At 45.3% G+C, this 25005-nt stretch overlaps 1 protein-coding gene across 1 annotated transcript; it reads left to right on the forward strand.

Annotated features, from left to right (window-relative positions):
* Positions 1-21598: 21598 nt before the first annotated feature.
* LOC309558629 (CSC1-like protein 1) lies at positions 21599-23662 on the forward strand (the record flags this gene model as incomplete). The annotated part of the gene is made up of 1 exon (XM_082261695.1): positions 21599-23662. The coding sequence occupies one exon, from the start codon at positions 21599-21601 to the stop codon at positions 23660-23662; it is 2064 nt and encodes a 687-aa protein (XP_082117821.1).
* Positions 23663-25005: the final 1343 nt, after the last annotated feature.

The raw sequence follows: 25005 nt of genomic DNA on the forward strand, positions 1-25005 counted from the left end.
CCCAGAGATAGGGAGATTATGTTAGGGAGGAGGGAAGAAACAAATCCAACATATCGTAATTCCGTTACAAAAGAACAAAGTTTATTTAAATAAATAGTTACACTCCCATGACAATGTGTCAACCTGACACTAGGATTCTCGTCTCCAGCCCCGGTGTCCTGCTAGCTGTTTGCTGTCCGCACATTTTTCTAACTTTTAGTTACAATTTTGCTACATTTGCACAATAGACTTTAAATAATACAATCGCTCCATTACATATTATTTTCATAATATATGCCATTGAAAGTTTATTACCATATGAATTCAGATTTACATTATTCATTTGCACTATAAATACACGTTTTTTAAACCTTATCACACAATTTCCAGCGTGCAGGACTCTTTTTACATTTTTGTCAATTTTTATACATTTTACCAAACTAGGTTAACTAGCTTGGAGTTGTGGTCTCTAGGTTCTATTATTTATCTCCGCATCTAATATAGATACACTGGCACTTTAAAATTATTACAGTCTGATCAAATTAGTCCATCTAAAGAATTATTTTATCCTGAGTTGGGTCTAAATAGAATTTGCGCTTGTTTTATATATTTTTTATGTAGTTTAGCTACAGGTAACCAGCAGCATTTTTTTATTGACCCCACTTATATGTAAATTGATCTTATATGTGAATGGTCCTTAATTTTGTCCAAAGCTAACATCCAAGACGCTTTTTACACATTTTCCTATTTTATTATTTTCTGTTCCTGTGAGAACTACAATCAACTGCTGGACTGGGCGACGGACTGGAGATTCTAGATCCTTATGGTCTCCCCAGTCCGGCTAGCGAGCGCGACCTGACCTCAGCTCTGCGCTAGTTCAGCCGCAACATAGCTCCACTGGACTGGGGCTGACCGGGAGTAAACACCTCGCGAGGTCGCAAAGCCCTGGTCACGACCTGAGTTTCACCCCTATTCTAAGATGGTGCGGTGGTCTGCCTGTAGTGATGCCCACCTGGTCCCATGGTGTCGTGAGTAGTGTCGAAACAACCACCCACCCCCCCCCCCGCCTTTTTTTGGTGGTTTTTCGTGGTGGTCGTGGGCCCCTCCCTGGGTTGATCGGACCCCCGAGCGCCCTTCCTTCCCACATAATGCTCCCCTTCACTACGTCAAGTGGGTGCTGGGGGCCCAGGGAGGGGGGGGGCGTCGGCTGCGCAAAACGTAGCTCCCCCTTGCTGTCCAAATGTAGCTGGGGTCCTCTGGGGGGTCCCGGGAGCCACATGGGCCCGCCATTTTGCCGTGGATGGCTGTTCTATCTATCGGAGGCCATGTTTGTGTAGCTCGGCGGCAGTTTTCTTGTAGTTTCTCATTGCTATCACACAGCGGCCATGTTTTTGAAGCCTATGGAGCAGTGAATTGGTGGTGGGCCTCTAGTGTCAGTTCCTGAACTTTTTCTTTCCTTCTGATCGCTGCACAGTGTGCAGCCTGGCACTCAGTCCCTGTACCTGAGTAGGGGTTGGTGAGACCTTGTGGGTGCTAAATGGCTTCTTCCTTCTTCTATAGCGGTACTTGGTCCGCTGGACTTGTGTTGCCGCTGGTGCAGAGATGGTGGGGGCTTTACAGCAATTTTCAAATTTTTTTGTTGGTGGTCCCCAGGTTAACCCATAGAGTCCCTGGAGCACGTGTCACCTCCTGACCGCCTCTCAGAGGCTGCAGGGCCCTCCGGGTCCCAGTCCGCTTTGTCTGCTTTGACTATGGTCCTGCAGTCATTAGTGTCTAAGGTAGATATGGCCCTCCAAAATAGGACAAGCAAAAAGCATCCTTACCTGCATCCTTCACCTGAAATTTAGGCGATCAGGCTTTGCCTGACCCAATGGACAGATCGTCTGCAGGGGCGGCTGGTAAGGATTTAATCGGACAATACCATGGTCGTGTTCATATATCAATCATCAAGGGGGCACCAAAAGTGCCCTAGCGGCCCGGGAAGTATCCAGCATTCTAAGGTGGGCAAAATGCTTTGTTCCAGCCGTCTCTGCTGTGCATATTCCAGGGGTGGAAAACTGGCAGGCGGACTACCTTAGTCGGCAGATGTTGGATCAGGGAGAATGGTCTCTCCACCCAGAGGTATTTCATCAGCCGTGTCTCCGGTGGGGGGCTTCCGATGTGGACCTGTTGGCCTCTCGTCTCAACAGGAAGGTGCAGAGGTTCATAGCAAGGTCTCTGGATTTTTGTCCAACTCCACAGACGCTCTAGTGGCCCCTTCAGGCTAATATCGTCTGGTATATGCATTTCTTCTGATAACTCTTCTGCCGAGACTCCTGTGAAGTATGAAGGCAGAAGGGATTCCAGTCATCCTAGTGGCATCCTAGTAGGCTGATCGCTGATGTCCCTTGGAGACTCCCTCTCAGAGAAGATCTTTTAGCTCAAGAGCCAATCTTCTATCCTGCTTTACAGTTGCTGGCTTTAACGGCTTGGCTATTGAAAGCCAGATGCTGAGGGATATAGGGGTGTCTGAATCAATGATTCCTACACTTTTAAAAGCTAGAAAATCTACTTCTAGGAAGATTTATCATAGAGTCTGGAAGGCGTACATTGCGTGGTGTGAGTCTCGGAGGGGGGGGGGGGGGGGTTTGTAGGTATAGATCAGTGTTTTGGCCTTGGGTGCCATCAAAGGCCTGATTTCGGCCCTAGCGATTTTCTTTCAGCGCCCGTTGGCCACAAATTCCTTGGTTCACACCTTTGCTCGGATGGTCCATCATCTGGCTCCCCCCGGTGACGTCTCCGTTACCTCTGTGGGACCTTAATTTGGTGCTGTCAGTTCTTCAGAAACCGCCTTTTGAAAATATTTGTGTGCTTCCTCTGCTTACTTTGTTGCAGAAGTTAGCCTTTTGGTGGCTATTACTTCTGCGCGCAGGGTGTCAGAGTTGGCTGCGTTGTCTTGTCGTTCACCTTACCTGGTGGTTCATAGAAACAAAGTGGTACTTCGTCCCTGTCAGTCATTCCTTCCTAAGGTTGTCTCTGGTTTCCATTTAAATGAAGACCTTGTGTTGCCTTCCTTGTGTCCTAAGCCTAAGCACCCTAAAGAAATTGCCTTCCATTCTTTGGATGCAGTTCGGGCTATCAGGGTGTATCTGGCGGCAACGGAGTCGTTCCAAAAATCGGATTCTCTATTTGTCCTTACAGATGGACCCCATAACGGGCTGGCCGCATCTGCTGCGACCATTTCCAGTTGGATCAGGCAGACGGTGGTGCCGGCCTACTCCATTAAGGGTCAGGATCCTCCTTTCTCTGTTAAGGTGCATTCTACGAGGGCGCTTAGTGCCTCTTGGGCCTTTCATCATCAGGCATCAGTGGCGCAGGTTTGCAAGGCGACCACCTGGTCGTCCGTGCACACTTTTACAAAATTTTATAGGGTGGATGTGTTGGCATCTGCGGATGTTGCCTTTGGCCGCAAGGTTTTGCAGGCCGCTGTTGGAGAGGATTAGTCATCTTTGAGAGTGCATTTTTTGTCAGGTGAGCTCCAGTTGTTCCTGGTTGAGCTCCTGTTTTACCTGGTTGGCTATGTTTAGCCTTTTGGAAAGTGTGTTATTGCTGTGTTCTCCCCCCCCCCCCCCATGTTGACACTGCTTTGGGGACATCCCAAGGGTCAAGAAGATATGGAACTGTTTTCCTCAATGAACGAAAGAGTTAACTGGATTTTTGTCTTACTGTAAAATCCTCTTCTCTGATGTTCATTGACGGACACAGCACCCACCCCTCTATTGAGTTGGGTTATATGTTCTTCTGACACTACTTGTTACAAAACTGAAGACCTATAGCAGGAAGTGGGAGTATACCCCCTTGGACTGCCCTATAGGTGTAAGTCAACTTTTTTCCGCCTAGTGTCCTACTCCTGTAGGGGACAGCATAAACCCCAAGGGTCAAGAAGATAAGGAGCTCTGTCCGCCAATAAACATCAGAGAAAAAGATTTTATGGTAAGACAAAAATCTATTTTTTTCCTTTATGAGCAGTGTTAGTTTAAACATAAAAGGTGTTAATGCATATAAAAAAGTGTGCATTTTATTCAGTAATTTGTCATGGTTAAAACAACACTAAAATTGTGATTTTGGTACGAAGCATTGGAAAATTATTTACAAATGAAAAAAGTGGGTTTTTTCAATTTTGCTCTTTTTTTTGTGATATGTGTAACTATTTATGTAAAAGGTATACAAATATTGATGAACAAAGCAAACAAAACTGAAAAAATTGTAATTATTAGTTAACAAAGTAGAAAAAAAAATCACCAGGAAAATTAACATTGATTGAATGGAGAAGCAGAATACAAAGTTGGTGCTGATTAGAGTAAACGGAGGGGTTAATAAGGGGTTCAACAAAGGAACATTTAAAGTGATTGTACACTCTGTTACCTTGACTAAGGCTCCTGTTCCAGCTGAAGAAAAAAAGCCCCAAAGCATGATGCTGCCACCACCATGCTTCACTGTAGGTATGGTGTTCTTTTGGTAATGTGCAATGATGTTTTTGCACCAAACATTTCTTTTTGGAATTATGGCTAAAAAGTTCAATCTTGGTTTCATCAGACCATAACACATTTTCCCACATTCTTTTTGGAGACTTCAGATGTGTTTTTGCAAAATTTAGCCGGGCTTGGATGTTTTTCTTCCGTCTCGCCATTCCATAGCCCAGAGATTTGTAGAATACGGAGATTATCGTCACATGTACCACATAGCCAGTACTTGCCATATCTTCCTGCAGCTTCTTTAATGTTCCCTGACCAGTTTTCTTCTCTTCTTTTCATCAATTTTAGAGGGACGTCCAGTTCTTTGTAATGTCACTGTTGTGCCACTTAAATGACTGTTTTAACCACTTCTGGACCGGAAGATTTTCCCCCTTAATGACCAGGCCATATTTTGCGATTCAGCACTGCGTTACTTTAAGGGACAATTGCCTTTTTTCCCCACAAATAGAGCTTTCTTTTGGTGGTATTTGATCACCTCTGCAATTTTCTTTTTTTGCGCTATAAACAAAAAAATAGCGACAATTCTGAAAAAAAAGAAATTATATATATATATATATAATTTTTTTTTTTTTTTTTCACATTCTGCTGTCTATTTTGATTGGTTTACACAAAAGTTATCACTTCTACTAACTACAGGAAAGATTTATGTTACTTTTATTGTTTGTCCTTTTTTTTTTTTTACTAGTAATGGCGGCGATCTGCAATTTTTTTTTTTTTTTTTGGCGGGACTGCGACATTGTGGCTGACAGATTTGACCCCTAACTGACATTTTTGACACTTCTGGGGGGACCAGTGATATTACTACAGTAATCAGAGCTAAACATCACTGTGGGTGATCAGTGGTTTAGATGTGAGCCTAGGGGGAATGTTTCTAACTATATGGGTGCAGGGCTTATGGAATGACCATAGAGACCTGTAATCCTATATAGAGAGAAGAACGCTCAGCTGTGTTTACAACAGCTGACCGTTCTCTCTTAGCGGGGAGCAATCGCGGGTGTCAGACGGCAATCAGAGATGCCTGCCCCGTGCATCGGAGTCCCCGCTGCCGAGTGGGGGCGGTAACGCCCCCACCCCAATCCCAGCTGCCAGCACACGACCAACGTAGCCCTACTTCGGTTCGCGCAGGAGGGCCAGCCTGCCACAGTATATATGAGGTGAGCAGTCCAGAACCGGTTAATTCCATGGTATATCTAATGCCTTGGAAATTCTTTTGTACCCTTCTCCTGACTGATACCTTTTATCATTGAGATCCCTCTGATGCTTTGGAAGCTCTCTGCAGACCTTGGTTTTTTTTTGTAGGATTCAACTAAGTAAATACCAGGAAAGACCTACTAGAACAGATGAACTTTATTTGTCGTTAAGTAGTGCCACTTTAAATGATGGCAGTACACCTGACGTGTTTGAATGTGATTGCTTAATTCTGAACACCGCTACATCCCCCCCTTATAGGAGGGTGTGCACACTTATAAAACCACATTATTTTAGTTTTACCCCCCCCTCCCCTTAAAAGATTTCAGTTTGTTTTGCAATTGAGTTGTACAGTTTACAGGTCACATTAGGGGGGGAAAAAGTTCGGAAATTATTTTTCTTTGTCTCATTTATTTTACATCACAGAAACCTGACATTTTAACAGGGGTGTGTAGACTTTTTATATCCACTGTACAGGCAAGCCTATAGTAAGGCTTACCTTTGTAGGTATTGTGAATATCTCCTAAACTTGCATAGTTTAGGAGATTTTCAGAGTGCAATGTAACCGATGACATCATTGGCGTATGCGCTCTGAAGGTAGCACAAAAAGTGTAGCTGTTGACTTTTAAAGCGTTTGTTACCCTAAAAAAAAATATAAAAAGATTATTTCTCTTACGTCGTCTGACAGTCGCCGCCCACTCATACAGTCTTCACCAATGGGTATTGACCTCTTATCCATAGGAGCAAGCTAGGCATAAGACTTGTTAAAAACAAAGTAATTTACATAGACACACCTATGGGGGCTGTCCCACTGGTCCAATACCCCCCCTGCTATCAGCCATCCCAACTCAGTTTGTCTTCTGCCTAGTTAGGAGTGAGATAGGCTCTCCCTGTGCTGGGGCTACAGTCCCAGCCTTTCTTCTGTTCTTATGATTTTATTTCGGAAAAATTAGTTTTTTCTTTGCATTACTAGCTGTTTATTTTATCAGCATTAGTTAGTCCCTTCTTCAAGATGATGATGGCGTAGCGGAGCTGGGAGTCGCACTGGTCGTCCTGGTGTTCCAGGACAGAGGGCCTTCTGGAATCCCAGCCCGCCATCGAGCGTTTAGCAGGCTATGTGTTCACCCTGGCTTCGCAAATGACCCATCCCTGTCCTCAGGGATGCAGCCTGCGAGGTGGCTACCTCGCCTGGACTCCTCATCCACGGTTCTCCGTGCACTGCTAGCGTCCTGCATTTTGGCTGACGGCACCCCCGCCATCTGAGGGTGGGAGGTTTCCCGTCAATGAGAGGCACCCCACGCCATCGGGTACGGTAAGTACACTCTGTGTGGGGCCTCTGTCTGGGGCTGGCATTCCTGTGTGTCTGTGTTATCACCTCATGTCTGTGCGTTTTTTGGGCTCCCTGATCCCGGTCCCTGCGGGGGCTCTCTCACAGCGGGTACGCTATGTGGGTTTGTGGGGGTCCCTCTCCTATGTCACTTTATGGTGTTGTTGGAGATGCAGACACGTGCAGCGACCGCTGCGGGGTTAAAAAAATGCCTGTCCGCCATTTTAGGCGTGGGCAGCATGCTGGCTTCACTGTGGGCGCTTATACAGCAGTGTGTGTAGTGTGTTTCGGCGACTTGCGGAGCCATCTTGTGTGTGGCAATGTGTTTTTTTGCTGAGCACATGTCGGCGGCCATGTTCCCGAAGCCTCCCATTACTTTCTATGGGCAACCATTTTTCCTTGGTCTAAAATCCTAGTTCAGCCTATTGCGGTGACATCACTTCCTCTTTCTGCACAGAGGAGATCGGCAGGCGTGTACGTAACACTTGTGGGGTCTGTCTTGCTGTCTTTTTTGTGGGAATACCTCTGGCTGTCAGATTATTCCTGCTTGGGGGTCGTTTTGCATTGTCCCTCATAGCGGTGTACTGCGGGGGTGTAATGTTCTGGTACCTCTGGTACCCTTATTTCCACATTTCTCTCTTAATATTGCGTCCCATCTTGCTATTCAAATGGAACGCATACACCTTTAAAGGCAATGACGTCATCGCCGGGTGCCGCTATGAGCGGCTATTTCAATCGCCGGCTTTCTCTCACTCATTGCTCGTTCAAACCGCATGTTGCCTTGTCTTGTCCAATGCTGCCGGAGCTTCAAGCTATTCCCCTTGCCTGAACAAGACCGGAACCTCGCTACCGATCTAGTATCTCGTTACCGGATTACTCCATTACTCTTGGACCTTGCTACTACTAACCCATCTAGTGATAAGTACCCCGCAGGGGATTCCTTCCTCAACCTAACTTTCACTATCTACTACTGCATACTAAAGGGACTATTACTATCTAAGCTATTTCTATCATCTGCATAGATTGCTAGCTCTTGGGACTACCATCACCTATCATTGCACTAGGTTACTCTCTCTTGCATACTTCATCTGCTGTCCCCTACCACCTGTTACTATACATGATTGCTAAAACCTATCTGCATACTATCATCACCTACCACTCTCCTGAATACTACTACTAAGTGCTCACCATTCTATTGCCTGTCTCTCACCTCTATTCTATCATATACATTCTATCACTCCAGGAACATCATATTGAGTGTATGTATATTTGCATAACAGGCTGTACACAGTGATGAAGTCCTGAGAGTTGGATATGTTGTTCAACACATTCTCTACATGACTACTGAGTGTAATAATAATTCTGCAGCTGCAAATCCATTCACTAACAAAAAACGCATGAGCGTTACAGATTGAACGAGCCCGAAAAAATATGGATTCAGCAGAATTACCCACTCAAGTAATGCAATTAAAACAACAAGTAGATGCATTGATACTTGCTCTTACAGAGGTAAAAAACGAAAATCAGGCTTTAAGACAGCAGGTTGGCCGTCTTGCGCAGCTCTCTGCTGCTCAGCCCCGTGAGCCTAAGATAAACCCTCCTCTAGTGTTTACTGGTGATCGGAGTAAATTTCGTGAATTTAAAAACGCATGTCGATTGCTATTCTTGTTGAAACCTCATACCTACCCCACTGACCAAATCAAAGTCTGTACCACTATTTCCTATCTGACGGGTGATCCCCGGGCCTGGGCAGACTCTCTCTTTGAGAAAGATGACCCACTTCTTAACTCCTATCCTTTATTCCTAGCGCAACTCGCTAGTTTATATGAAGACCCCAATAGGCAGAGTACTGCTGATACCCAATTGAGGGCTTTAAAACAAGGAAGGAGACCTGTTGAGGACTTCGTGGCAGATTTCAAAAGATGGTCCCTTGATTCAGGGTGGAATGACACATCCTTGCGAACGCAGTTCAGACTCGGCCTATCAGAAGCCGTTAAAGACGAGCTCGCCCGAGCGGATTTACCTGACCCCTTGGATGGCCTGATACAGACCAGTATCAATATTGACAGACGACTGCGAGAAAGAAAGGCTGAGAAGATGGGATTGCCATTGTCCAGTCCTTCTCGGATGTCACCTGTTGACCCTACTCCTATGGAGGTAGGAATGATACGCCCACCTTTGACCTTTTCCGAACATGCCAGGAGGAAAACCGAACATCTCTGCATGTACTGCGCATCCCCGGATCATTTGATAAACGGCTGTCCCCTTGTCCGCAAAAAAGAGGGTGAGTGTTCAAATGTCTTGCTAGGGGGACTAACAACTTCATTTTCTAATCCTTATCTTTTTATTCATTTGACACTACAGTGGGACCAAACTAGGAATACCACCAAGGCTATGGTCGACACAGGATCTTGTGGGAACTACATTGATACTTGTTTTGTTACCTTAAATAAAATACCTATTATTTCAAAACTTAAACCTGTCTTTGTTAGTTTCATTAACGGTATTCCGTTATCCTCTGGTCCCATCACTAATCAGACACAGGCACTCCTTGTCACTGCTGACGGGTCTCATGTGGAGACCACCACTTTTGATGTACTGACCTCACCACATTTTCCCATTATTTTGGGACTTCCCTGGTTACACATACACCAACCAATCATCGATTGGAAAACAAGAACTCTAACCTTCTCTTCTCACTACTGCGAAACCACGTGTAATCTCTCATCACATGGAAGGATCCTGTCTGTGGTGTCGGATGAGATTATACCAATATGTTATCAGGATTTGTCGGAAGTCTTCCTTGAGAAAAACGCTCAAGTGTTGCCTCCCCATAGGGACTATGATTGTTTTATCGATCTACTCCCTAATAGCAAATTGCCTTTCGGTCACGTTTATCCTCTTTCACAGGATGAACTCTCTCATCTCAAGGAATACTTGGATGAAAATTTGGCGAAAGGATTCATCAGACCTTCTACTTCCTCCACTGCTGCAGGACTCTTCTTTGTCCGCAATAAAGATTCAAGTCTCAGGCCTATTATTGATTTCAGACAATTAAATACCATTACAATAAAGGATCGTTATCCTTTACCTCTTATTCCTGAACTTATAGAACAGGTGCGCGGAGCTTCCTACTTTTCGAAATTGGACCTAAAAGGGGCATACAACTTAATTCCAATCCGTGACGGGGATGAATGGAAGACAGCATTCAGAACCAGATACGGACTGTTTGAGTACATCGTGATGCCATTTGGGTTGTCTAATGCTCCCGCAGCCTTCCAACGATTTATAAATGACATATTCAGAGACTTGCTTGATGTTTGTGTTGTAGTATATCTGGACGATATACTTATTTATTCTCATTCCTTATCTGAACACATAAAACATGTAAGACTCGTGTTGTCAAGACTACTTGCACATAATTTATATGTTAAATTAAAAAAATGTTTATTTCATAAAGAGGAAGTACTATTCCTAGGATACATTATATCCAAAAATGGACATGAGCAAAATATCCTGTATTCTAGATTGGCCTGTGCAAACAACTCGCAAAGCATTACAAAGATTCCTCGGATTCTCTAACTACTATAGAAAGTTCATCAAGAACTTCTCTGCTATTGTGAGACCTCTCACACAACTCACAAGTACAAAAAAACAATTCAAATGGTCAGAAGAAGCAAATGGAGCTTTCTGCTTGTTGAAATCAAGCTTTACTTCTGCTCCCATACTACGCCATCCAGACCCATCCCTTCAATATATTTTGGAGGTAGATGCGTCAAATATGGCAGTAGGAGCAGTTCTCTCACAACGACCAACAAACACTTCACCACTTCACCCAGTTGCTTTCTTCTCAAAGTCACTAAGCAGCCCCGAGGTGAATTACCCAGTGGGTGAAAAAGAGTTACTAACCATAAAACTGGCATTAGAGAATTGGCGACATCTACTTGAGGGTACTCGATTGCCAATCCTTATATACACAGATCACAAAAACCTTCAATACCTTCAGACTAATAGAACTCTTTCCCACCGGCAGGTACGATGGTCATTATTCTTTTTGAGATTTAATTTTCTAGTGACCTATACACCTGCAGACAAAAATAAAAAAGCGGATGCGCTTTCACGATTAACCGAAGATAGCTACGCCGAGGTTCCCTCAGTTCCTATAATACCCTATGAACGTATTGTCGGTGTTGTCCGTTCCCTGAAGGAAGAGATTTTGCACAGCATAGGACTGGATTCACCTCCACCACAACTAAATGCTGATGCAGAAGGCTTCCTCTATTACAACGATAAACTATACATACCCCCTACTATGCGAACCAAGATCTTGGAATTGTCGCATGATGTACCTATGGCAGGACATATGGGTATGACTAAAACATTCAATTTACTTACTAGGCAATTTTGGTGGCCTGACATGAAGACGACCGTACAAAAGTTTGTTTCATCTTGTGACATCTGTGCAAGGTCCAAAATTGACACTACAAAACCATCGGGTCTACTTTGTAGTTTACCAATACCCCAGGTTCCATGGGAAGTGGTGTCCTTAGACTTTATAGTAGAACTACCACCTTCCAAAGGATTCAACACCATTTTAGTGTCAGTGGACCATCTGACCAAGATGGCACATTTCATTCCTATCCGAAGACTACCTTCATCCAAGCAAACAGCGGAATTACTTGTGAAACATGTCTTTAAGTTACATGGTATTCCAAAAACACTTCTGTCTGAGCGTGGTTCACAGTTTATCTCAAAGTTTTGGCAAGCTCTATGTCAGATTCTACGAATAGAGCGAAAACTTACTTCTCCTTACCACCCTCAGACCAACGGACAGACAGAAAGAGTCAACCAGTGCATTGAGCAATATCTACGTTGCTATACTTCATATCTACAGGACGATTGGGTGGACCTCCTCCCGCTGGCGGAATTCGCCTATAACAACGCGACCCACAGCACTACTAAACAAAGTCCATTCTACTTAAACTATGGGTTTCATCCCACACTTCTTCCACCACGTATCTTGCAATCAAGTAATCCAGTGGCCTCTGATTATCTTACCCAAATAAAGGATTCCCTGGGTTTACTCAACACCACCATCTCACATGCCCATAGCCAACAAAAGAGGTACTACGACCTTCGTAGAAAACCCTCTCCCCAATATGCCATTGGGGATCTTGTTTGGCTTTCTACAAAAAATTTGAGATTAAAGATCCCTAGTAAAAAACTTGGACCTTTATTCCTGGGACCTTTCCCAATAAAGAAGCTTATTGGAAAAGCTGCAGTACAACTCACATTACCAACAGACCTCAAGATACATCCCATCTTCCATGTGTCTCTACTAAAGCCCCATGTTCCTAACCAAGGAATAAGGCCTACCATCTCACCTCCACCTCCTGTACAAGTTGAAGGCGGAGAAGAATTTGAGATAAAGGAGATTCTGGATTCTCGTATCCATAGAAGAAGACTCCAATATCTAGTACGATGGAAGAACTATGGGCCCCAAGACAACACCTGGCTGGATACCTCCGATATACATGCCCCTAGACTGATTCGCAATTTCCACTCGAAATACCCGGAAAAACCAGTTCTAGAGGCCTTCCGGAGCCGGCCTTAAGGGGGGGGGGTACTGTAATGTTCTGGTACCTCTGGTACCCTTATTTCCACATTTCTCTCTTAATATTGCGTCCCATCTTGCTATCCAAATGGAACGCATACACCTTTAAGGGCAATGACGTCATCGCCGGGCGCCGCTATGAGCGGCTATTTCAATCGCCGGCTTTCTCTCACTCATTGCTCGTTCAAACCGCATGTTGCCTTGTCTTGTCCAATGCTGCCGGAGCTTCAAGCTATTCCCCTTGCCTGAACAAGACCGGAACCTCGCTACCGATCCAGTATCTCGTTACCGGATTACTCCATTACTCTTGGACCTTGCTACTACTAACCCATCTAGTGATAAGTACCCCGCAGGGGATTCCTTCCTCAACCTAACTTTCTGCATAACTGCATACTAAAGGGACTATTACTATCTAAGCTATTTCTATCATCTGCATAGATTGCTAACTCTTGGGACTACCATCACCTATCATTGCACTAGGTTACTCTCTCTTGCATACTTCATCTGCTGTCCCCTACCACCTGTTACTATACATGATTGCTAAAACCTATCTGCATACTATCATCACCTACCACTCTCCTGAATACTACTACTAAGTGCTCACCATTCTATTGCCTGTCTCTCACCTCTATTCTATCATATACATTCTATCACTCCAGGAACATCATATTGAGTGTATGTATATTTGCATAACAGGCTGTACACAGTGATGAAGTCCTGAGAGTTGGATATGTTGTTCAACACATTCTCAACATGACTACTGAGTGTAATAATAATTCTGCAGCTGCAAATCCATTCACTAACAAAAAACGCATGAGCGTTACAGGGGGATCGCGGTGCGCTTAAAGGGCCAGCCTTGGTGGATGGTTCAGGGTCCTCTGAATCCTCTGCTCTGACTCTAAAGCGCACTTTTGTGGTACCCAAAAAGTTTCAACTTCTTTATCCCTTTGCATCTCCTATGGATTTGCGCTGGTGTGTGGCCCCTACTGTGGATCGCACAGTGGCCAGGTTAAACAAGGCCACTTTGGTACCCACCGAGGATTCTCCGGTGTTTAGGGATCCTATGGATAGGAGGCTGGAATCACTTGCCCGCCGTGCTTACATGGTGGTGGGTTCCATGCTGAAACCTATTTTCGCCTCTGTAATGGTGGCTTAAGCCGAAAGGCTGGGACCAAGGTGCTCAGACGCACCCTCGTGGCTGATTCTGCTCCCCCTACTACTCTGGAGATGGTGGACCAGATTTATCAAGGGGTCATGTACTTGTGCGATGCGGCCTTAAATGAAGCCCCGTTAGCTGCGCGTCTATCCAGTGTCGCGGTGCTTAACCGTCGCCTGATTTGGCTGAAAAGTTGGTCGGCTGACCAGACTTCTAGGAAGACAGTGTGCGACATCCCATATGCGGGGTCTTGCCTTTTTGGGGAATCCCTGGATGAGCTAGTTAAGGCTGTCACTGGGGGCAAAGGTACTCTGTTGCCCCAGAATCCTAAGGGTAAATTCTTCCGCGGTAAGCGGGGCCCATCCTTTAAACAGAACCAGGGGTCCTTTCGTGCCTTCAAGGCGCAGGGCAAGGGGAAACCCTTCAAGGGCCAGGGTGGCCAGAGAAAGCCCTGGGTGGGAAAACCAAAAGCCGCCCAGGCTGGTGCGGCGGCCCAGTCCGCCACCACCTGAAGGGGCGCCCTCACCCTTTTTAGGGGTGGGGGGACGTCTGCGCAGTTTCCTTCAACCTTGGCTGCTCCGTATCCAGACAGGTGGGTTCAGGAAATCATTTGATGAGGTTACAAGATCAAATTCTATTCGCGGCCGGCGGACAGATTCTTTCCCTCACATCGAGACAGATTTCGGGGGTTTTATTCGAATCTGTTCACTGTGCCCAGAAAGGAGGGCAAGGTGTGTCCGATTCTGGACTCAAAAGCTCTGAACCACTTCATGCGCGTTCAAAAGTTCTGCATGGAATCGCTCCGCTCGGTGGTGGCCTATTTGAGTCCGAGAGATTTCCTGGCCTCCATCGATCTGAAGGATGCGTATTTACACATCCCCATATTCGAGGGTCATCAGAGGTACCTCCGCTTCGCTATCGCAGAGGAACACTATCAGTTTGTGGCGTTACCTTTCGGTCTCGCTTCGGCTCCACGGGTCTTTACCAAAGTGCTGGCTCCTGTTCTGGGCCTGTTGCGGGCACAGGGCATTGCGGTCTTGGGATAGCTGGACGGTCTCCTGTTAAGATCGAGTAACAGTCAGAGTCTGATGAGCGATCTGTCCACTACGGTTCAGACACTCCAGGAGTTCGGATGGACCATCAACGTTCAGAAGTCGACCTTGTCTCCTTCGGTTCGTCTCCCATACTTGGGAATGGTCCTGGACTCCGCCCAAGCGAAGGTGTTTCTGCCGGAGGACAAGCTCCGGACCCTGCAGAATGAGATCAGGTCCCTCAGGGACAACGAATATTCGTCACTCAGGACCTGTATGTGGTCCCTGGGATTGATGGTGTCTGCCTTCGAGGCGATACCGTTTGCCCAGCTTCACACGCGGTCTCTCCAAGCGGAGATACTGGCCAGATGGGACAGGCTTCCTCAGTCCTTGGACCTGAGGGTGTCTCTGAGTCGCCAGACCAGATTGGATCTTCTGTGGTGTCTCCAGTCTCCGGCCGTAGCGGATGGGAAATCCTTCTGGCCGTTGCTGTGGACAGTTATTACAACGGATGCCAGTCTGTCGGGCTGGGGTGGCGTCCTGGGCAACCTGTCTGCCCAGGGCACTTGATCGGTGGAGGAGTCCTCTCTTCCGATCAACATCTTGGAATTGAGAGCGATCAGGCTGTGCCTGCTCCATTGGTCAGATCGTCTTCAGGGCCGCCCTGTACGGGTACAGATGGACAATGTCACTGCGGTGGCTTACATCAACCACCAAGGGGGCACCAGGAGTGCCCGGGCGGCCCAGGAAGTGACCAGCATTCTGTCTTGGGCCGAGACTCATGTCCCGGCGATCTCGGCAGTTCACATTCCAGGTGTGGAGAACTGGCAAGCCGATTATCTGAGCCGCCAGACCCTGGACCAGGGAAAATGGTCCCTACACCCGGAGGTGTTTCAAATGCTGTGTGCGAAATGGGGATCCCCGGATGTGGATCTGTTCGCGTCCCGGTTAAACAACAAGGTGGGAAGGTTCGTGGCAAGAACGCGCGATCCTCTGGCAGACTCCTCGGATGCGCTGGTGGTGCCTTTCCTCCGATTCAGTTGTTGTCCAGGTTCCTTCGCAGGTTGGTCTCGGAACCAACGTTGGTGAATCTGGTGGCACCGGACTGGCCGCGCCGGTCTTGGTACGCGGACATCATTCAACTAGTCGTCGAGCCTCCATGGCGGCTCCCGTTACGGGACGATCTTCTGTCTCAGGGACCGATCTTCCATCCTGCTATACAGTCGCTGGCTTTAACGGCATGGCTGTTGAAAGGCAAGTCCTGAGACACAGGGGTCTCTCCCCAGAGGTCATTCCTACCTTGCTCAAAGCACGGAAGGCCTCGTCTGGTAAGGTTTATTACCGTACCTGGAAGGCTTATTTTGCCTGGTGTGAAGCCAAGGGCTTCCCTCCTCGTTCCTACTCGGTGGCAAGGGTGTTGGCCTTCCTAAAAACTGGTGTGGACCAGCGCCATGCGTTGACCACGATTAAGGGCCAGTTATCTGCACTGGCCGTCCTTTTTCAGTGCCCCGTGGCGTCTAACTCATTGATTCGCACCTTTATTCAAGGTGTGCGTCATTTGGCCCCTCCTCGGAGGGCGCCTCTACCTCCTTGGGACTTGAACTTGGTTCTTTCTGTTCTACAACGTTCTCCTTTTGAAAACATCAGGGAAATTTCTTTGCCTTTGCTGTCTAAGAAGTTTGCCTTTCTAGTGGTGATCACTTCTGCCCGCAGAGTGTCAGAGTTGGCGGTTTTGTCCTGCCGCTCCCCTTACCTGGTGGTTCATAGGGATAAGGTGGTCTTGCGACCAAACCAGTCTTTCCTTCCAAAGATGGTTTCTGACTTTCACCTTTATGAGGACATTGTTTTGCCTTCGCTCTGTGCGAATCCCAAACATCCTAAGGAGTTTGCTTTGCATTCCTTGGATGTTGTCAGGGCGATCAGGGTTTACCTGTCATCCACTGAATCCTTTCGGAAGTCGGATTCTCTTTTTATCCTTCCCGAGGGACCCCGGAAGGGTATGGCTGAGTCTGCGGCGACCATTTCAAAATAGATCAGACAGACGATTGTACAGGCCTATTCGATTAAGGAACGGGCACCGCCCTTCCCTGTAAAGACACACTCTACCAGAGCGGTGAGTGCGTCCTGGGCCTTCCGGCATCAGGCTTCGGTGGCCCAGGTGTTGAAAGCCAGGTCCTGAGAGACAGGGGTCTCTCCTCAGAGGTCATTCCTACCTTGCTCAAAGCAAGGAAGGCCTCGTCTGGTAAGGTTTATTACCGCACCTGGAAGGCTTATTCTGCCTGGTGTGAAGCCAGGGGCTTCCCTCCTCATTCCTATTCGGTGGCGAGGGTGTTGGAATTCCTACAAACTGGTGTGGACCAGCGCCTTGCGTTGACCACGATTAAGGGCCAGTTATCTGCACTGGCCGTCCTTTTTCAGCGCTCCGTGGCGTCTAACTCGTTGATTCGCACCTTTATTCAAGGTGTGCGTCATTTGGCCCCTCCTCGGAGGGCGCCTCTACCTCCATGGGACTTGAACTTCAACGTTCTCCTTTTGAAAACATCAGGGAAATTTATTTGCCTCTGCTGTCTAAGAAGGTTGCCTTTCTAGTGGCGATCACTTCTGCTTGCAGAGTGTCGGAGTTGGCCTCTTTGTCCTGCCGCTCCATTTACCTGGTGGTTCATAAGGATAAGGTGGTCTTGCGACCAAACCAGTCTTTCCTTCCAAAGGTGGTTTCTGACTTTCACCTTAATGAGGACATTGTTTTGCCTTCGCTCTGTGTGAATCCCAAACATCCTAAGGAGTTTGCTTTGTATTCCTTGGATGTTGTCAGGGCGATCAGGGTTTACCTGTCGTCCACTGAATCCTTTCGGAAGTCGGATTCTCTTTTTGTCCTTCCCTAGGCACCTCGGAAGGGTATGGCTGCGTCTGCGGCGACCATTTCAAAATGGATCAGACAGACGATTGTACAGGCCTATTGGATTAAGGAATGTGCACCGCCCTTCCCTGTCAAGGCGCACTCCACCAGAGCGGTGAGTGCGTCCTGAGCCTTCCGGCATCAAGCTTCGGTGGCCCAGGTGTGCAAGGCTGCGACTTGGTCGTCTGTGCACACCTTTTCAAAGTTCTATAATCTTGATGTTCTGGCATCAGCAGTCAGAATGTCAGAATGTCCGCCTCTCCATACAGCGCACCTCTGCTCTCTGGTTACATAGCAACTGGTATAAACAAACAGAGCAAGCCATTTTCTCCAATGACCGGATAGGGAGAATGTCGGCTTTGTAGGGGGGAGTGCCCGCCTCTCCATATAGCGCGTCTCTGCTCTGTGGTAACATAGCAACTAGTATAAACTATCAGAGCCACTTTCTCCAATGATTGGATAGGGGGAGTGTCGGCATCCAGCGCACTGATGCAGTCCTCTGCACGCAGCGTGACTAATAAGGAGTCGGCTTCTGTTGCTATAGTTACCTATGGTTTATAAGGAAGTTTAGCAGAACTGTCCAATCATATTGCCCTTTGAGGAAGACACGTGACCCGGTGTCACCACGCGTAGGGGAGGGGCCCGGACGGTTCTCTGCTGTATCCAAGAAGTACAGGAGCAGCTTTTACAAATCTTCCACTTCTGCCTTGGTTACCATCGTACACGCTGATTAGAAAGATCATTTCTAGTTTGTTGCACTGTAAGCACCTTTTAAATGCGAGTACCTGTCTACATGTTTTTTAAGATTTAATAAATGTAAAGAGGTATAAGCACTATTCGAGTCCCCCTTCCTTTCATGTTACAACTAGCGATTTCCATGAGGGGTGTTATCTGAAGAGTGACGCTTTACTGAGGGGCTGACGCATACTCTCTGGCTCCAGGAAAGGTGGCCCTTGAGGGGCATATCGCGCTTTTAGACCTATGCTTAGCCGCTAGGTCGCAGGAGCGGAGTTGAGTACCCAGTCACATAGGGTGGAGAGGTGAAGGCACTATTCACTGCAAAGGATATCATTGGATCACTCACAGCGGACTTGATAGAGTGCACCTCTGGAGAGTGCAATATTTTTTATACCACGGGAAAACGCCATCAGCACTTTAATAAGCGATAGTTGTTTATATCTGCTTAGTCACAGTCGCCATTTACTCACTTGGTTTTATACAGCTATATCTAATTGTGTTCACTTCTGCACACACAGCACTTTTTAATATTATTGTTTTACATTTTTATTCACTTATTTTGGTGTGCATGATTTATTGTCATATCTGTTACTATTCATACGTGCACGATTCGCACCTTATTCTCATCATTGTGAATATTGTTTAATATCTTTATGTTTTTCATTGATCCACATTTGCTGTATTAAGCACTATTGCACCTTGCATTGCATTTATTGCACACATTTTTTGGATTTATTAATATTGTTCATCATTTATTTTCCCCATTTGTTTTGCACGACACTTTTTTTTGTTTTTTTCCTACTTTACACTTATGAGAGAGTAGTGTGCCTGCTGCATTATATAGACCCGAATTTTTGATCGCAGGAATAACACTATATGCTGATGTAGGGACGCCACCACCGTGCGCACTGACTCCACTGTGGAACTTCTGTGACCACACATAGCAGTTTTGTGCCTTGAGGATCAGTATTGGGCGCACCTTGACCTCTTTCCTAGGACCTGTAAACAGGTTTGAGTAAGAAAACGTTCCAACTTTGGAGCCAGAACAATCACCTTGAAGTAACAAATCTTGCACCGCCCCATAGAGATCCTTTAAGCGATCTGGGGATAAGTGCAGGTTGGAAGGAAAGAATCTTTCTGGACAAAACACCGTTCCATCGTAATGTGGCTGCTGTCCACCAGAATGAAACGTTGCGACTCAAGCCAAAGCCAGTTCGTATGCTCCCTCGTGAGACGTTTCACTAGCAGGCCAGCCCCTATCTAGGGGGGCTAGGTCGCAGCCGACCTAGCGCAGAGATGCGCTCTGCATGCGCTCGCTGGCCAGACTGGGGGAACCTGAAGGATCTACATTATTCAGTTTGTCGCCTAGTCCAGCACTTGATTGTCCTCTCACAGGAACAAAATAATAAAAAGAAAAACAAAATCCATGTAAAAAGAAAAAAAAATGCCAGGACCAGAGATCCCAGCAAGGAACTAGGGCCTTCCTCCTCACCAGGCAGAAAAAAAAAAATTAAATACCTATAGCAGGAAGTGGGAGTATACCCCAAGGGACTGCCCCATAGGCATGTTCAAGCTTTTTCTCTGCATACTCCTGTAGGCGGCAGTATAACCATACGTTCAAGATGAAGAGCTGTGTCAGTCAATGAACGAAAGAGAAATGTAAAAGTTTTGCCTTTAGTTCTGCTGTAATTACCATCTTCTTCTTACCTTAACTAAGGCCCCATTCACATCTCTGCGTTTTGAAGCTTGAAGCTTCAAAATACTGGAGGAGAAAAAAAACGATTACTCTCTATGGAAACGGTTCTGATCTCCACTCCAATTCACCTGAAGCTCAAAAAGTTCTGCGTTTTTGTGTGCAATTGCGTGTTTTGACAAGCGTATGTGCGTGATTTTCTGCTTAAATGAAAAAATGTAAAAAAAAAAAAAATATATATAAATATATATATCTATATATATAGATAGATATATATATATATATATATATATATATATATATATATAGATATATATATATATATATATATATATATATATAAATAATTGTAAAATAAATACGGAAATAACAAAAATTATAAATAATAAAATAAATTAATAAATAACTCCTAACCTTAAAAAAATTATAAAAAAAACTATTGTAAAAAAATTATACATAAACACCTAACCCATTGAAAAAAAACTTACTATAATAAAAATAATAATAATAATAATGTATTTTTTTATTTTGTGTTAGTGTGTTTTGCTATTATTTTTTATTTTTTTTAAGGGTTAGAGGTTTAAATTGGGGGTTATTTATTTACGTATTATTACTTAGTACTCATTTACTGAATGTACATCTTTAATTATGATTATTTTCATTTATGTGTATTTATTATTGTTATTAGTAGTAGTAGTATTAGTAGTAGTATTAATAACAACCTAACAAGAAATAAATAATATATAACCCTAATCCTAACCCCAACTCCTAATCCTAACGAAAAAAAAAAAAAAAATAATAATAATAAAAATAAATACAAGTTAATGGAAAAGCTCAAAAAGTTGAATAATTTAGCGCAACCATTGTCTAGCGCGCTGCCTCTATCAATCCGCTTGACCTGGGTACTCCCTGTATAGTATCTACCCCACTTGAAGTAATGCTCTGGTTATCAGTAAAAGGTCATATTGTAGGAACAAACATTGAAAGATTTAATATTACATTAGCCCTCAAATATTACTCTTTACAATTACAAACTAAGAAAGCAGCCCATTAAGAACTGGGAAAATCAGCACATATATCACTAGAGACATGCCTTGAATGGTGTTTGTAAATTTAACAGCTACAGAAAATAGTATGTTTAAAGATTTATTAACAATTTAAAGCTTACTTTAAAAAAAAATGAATTGGTGGTTTAGTTCCACTTAAAGATAAACAAGGAGTTACTAAAAATAGAACAGACAATATCAGCTGAGTACAGAGTAACCAATCACATTCTAGCCTATTGAAAAGCTAGAAGCTGATTGGTTGCTCTAGTCTGAGGGAGGACCCAACTGACAAATATAAAGCTGAGCTTCCAGCAGACGATGGTCAGTTACCTCTGGCAGTTACAGGGAGCAGTTGTAGCTTAGCTTTCAGCTGTGTTTGATCAGTTTACTTCTGAATACGACAAGAAACAGTAATCATGCTGCTTCAGGATTATTTTAATCGCTTTGTTGATAACCCCAAGTGGGTGAGGGAGAACATTATGCAATGTTCTTTTAACCGTATAACCAGCTCGCAGCTGGATAATATGGGATTTCCAGGAATTGTTGCTGTGGCAATGCTATCAGTCACCATTTTCATTTTATTACTGCTGGCTTTCTTATGGATCCGAAAGGTGTGGAACTTCGGCTATGTGGCCTGGGTGTATGATGCTGACAGCTCTCTGAACGGCACATATCAAATGCCCTATAGTGTCAACAAGGAACCTCATGAAGACAAGCGCTTTTACTCATGGATCCCGGCTGTCTTCCAGTTGCAAAATAGCGACATCTATAAGCGATGTGGTCAAGACGCCCAACATTATTTGTCTTTTCAAAGACACCTGATTTACTTTCTCGTTGTTGCAAGTATCATCTCGCCATGTGTGCTGATACCGCTCAACACGACGGGGACTGCATCCACGGGAAAAGTACTTTTTATAACGACAACAATGTCAAATATACGTGATCAAGATGAATTCTTGTGGCCCCATTTTATAATTGGGGTCATTCTATCGGCTTGTATGATAGGCTTCATAAGAAAACACTCCTCCACCATACACTATCAGGATGAGGATGAAGTAAAATACACTGTTTTTATACATGGACTACCACATAATGCAGATGAGGAAACAATCATGAAGCACTTCAATGAAGCCTATCCTTCCTGTAAAGTGGAGAGAATTCATCTGTGCGGGGGGGAATATAAAAAAGAACTAAAAGTCACCTGCCAGTCACATACTGGATCGGCCTATGTGACATTTTCTAAGAAATCAATGGCCAACTTGATTCTCGCAGACTTTAGTGCCATTTTATGTCACAGAAGACCCAAATCAAGTGTAAGTGACCAACTAAAAATCTCCTGCTGGTATGTCTCTCATGCACACTACCCAGAAGATATATTATGGAGAAACATGTCTGTTTGTGGCTGGAAGTGGTGGGCCCGATTCTGGTGTATTAACGGATTACTTTTTGCCCTGCTATTATACCTGACAACTCCAGAAATGATTGTCTCTAATCTGAACACGTGGCAAATAACAAAACCATTCTATTTGTTTAATAGGGTTCTCAAACATTTCCCAGCTTTGCCGCTGTGGATATTTTCTGTAATACTTCGGGCCATGGTTTATTTTTCCACTCCATATGAGGCACATTGGTTTAAATCGGAGCAGAACAAAGCGATGATGTACAAAATGTTCTTCTACCTTTTATTTATAGTTCTCATATCACCATCACTGGGCCTCAACAGCGTACATGCATTCTTCCAGTGGCTGGCGGCAGGAATACAAGATCCTAATGCCGCCATTAGACTGGAATGTCTATTTTGGCCTAGCCGAGGAGCCGTTGTTATCCATTATGTGATCATTGCCACTTTTATTGCCAATGCAATGGACTTGGTGCGAATTCCAGAATTCCTATGGTATATCGCACGCATGGCTTCTGCAAAATCCACCCCAGACAGGCTACGCAAAATGCAGACTCAGGCTAAGGATTTTTCATATGGAGAGATGTATGCCAGGATACTGTGCGTCATCACAGTTGTAATGGCATACAGTAACATTTCCCCCTTGGTGGTACCCTGTGGTTTACTTTACATGTTAGTAAAGCATTTTATAGACACAAACAACCTCTATTATGTGCATCTTCCAACCAAACAAGACAGAAGTGTACATGAAGCCGCAGTGAGATTGTCCATGGCAGCTCCAATCTTCTGCCTAATGTGGCTGTTTTTTTTCTGTGTCTTGCGGAGAGGTTGGATTCCGCTAACTGTAATCCTGGGAACAGTTCTACTCATTTTGATCATGTATTCCCTGATCAAAGCGTTAATTGCCTGCATGACTGAGGAACCAAATCCAGCATCACCTACAAGCAAAAGGCAAGAGGATGCTTCTCAGAAGTCACCTGTGTACAGCCCCAGTGTCGTCATAAACATTGAGATGGAAGAGGAGCAACAAAAAACAAATGCATTGGGAGATGTGTGCAATTTCTATAAGAACTATCCGTAAAAAGGGGGAGCAAAAGACTTGCGCCACTAACTCCATATACAACTAATTGAATCATGAAACACTGGATGAAATGTTAGTAGGAACAATTCTTGACGATGGTTGTCGATTTAAGTGCAAGACCAGAACCAGGACAAAAAAAAAATATATATTGCAGTGATACAACATTTTTCGCACAGAACTTAATTTGAGCCCTGGGACCATGGAGGATCAAGTACAAAGAGCATGTGAGGGGAGAAGAGCGATAAAAGGAAGAGGGACAAGGGGAGACACAGAGAAAGGGGGGGGGGGAATAGAAAGAGAGAGGAGAGGGGGAGGAATAGAGATAGAGAGAGGAGAGGGGGAGGAATAGAGTTAGAGAGAGGAGAGGGGGGAGGAATAGAGAGAGAGGAGAGGGGGAGGAATAGAGTTAGAGAGAGGAGAGGGGGGAGGAATAGAGAGAGAGGAGAGGGGGAGGAATAGAGAGAGAGAGGAGAGGGGGAGGAATAGAGAGAGAGAGAGGAGAGGGAGAGGAGAGAAAGGGGGGAGAGAGAGAGAGGGGGGGGAGAGAGAGAGGGGGGGGGAGAGAGAGAGGGGGGGGAGAGAGAGAGGGGGAGGAGAGAGAGAGGGAGAGGAGAGAGAGAGGGGGGAGGAGAGAGAGAGGGGGGAGGAGAGAAGAGAGGGGGGAGGAGAGAAGAGAGGGGGGGTGAGAGAGAGAAAGAGAGGGGGGAGGAGAGAGAGAGAGGGGGAGGAGAGAGAGAGAGGGGAGGAGAGAGAGAGAGGGGGGGGGAGTGGGGGGGAAGAGAGGGGGAGGAGAGAGAGGGAGGGGGGGGAGGGGGAGGAGAGGGGGACAGAGGGGGGAGGAGAGAGGGACAGAGCGGGGAGGAGGAGAGAGGGGGGAGGGGAGAGAGAGAGAGGGGGGGGAGAGAGAGAGAGAGGGAGTAGAGAGAGAGAGGGAGGAGAGAGAGAGGGGGACAGAGGACAAGGGGGGCACTCTTTACGTCTAAAGGAAAACAGATATAGTCTCCAAATACGGAAAGAGTTCTTTACTGTAAGAGCTGTGAAAATGTAGAATAGATTCCCCCCAGGAGGTGGTTCTGGCTAGCTCACTAAATTGCTTTAAAAAAGTCCTGGTTTCTTTCCTAGGTGTACATAATATAAATGGGTACTAATATTTATATGTAAAGTTGATCCAGGGAATATCCGATTGCCTCTCGGGGGATCAGGAAGGAATTTTTTCCCCTGCTGTAGCAAATTGGATCATGCTTTGCTGGGGTTTTTCGCCTTCCTCTGGATCAACTGCGGGTATAGGATTGTGTATATGGGATTGTATGATTGGGTTTTTTTTACTGTTTTTGTTTTTTATT

The sequence above is a fragment of the Pelophylax lessonae genome (genome assembly GCF_965119305.1).
Source record: "Pelophylax lessonae genome assembly, chromosome: 6".
NCBI lineage: Eukaryota > Metazoa > Chordata > Amphibia > Anura > Ranidae > Pelophylax > Pelophylax lessonae.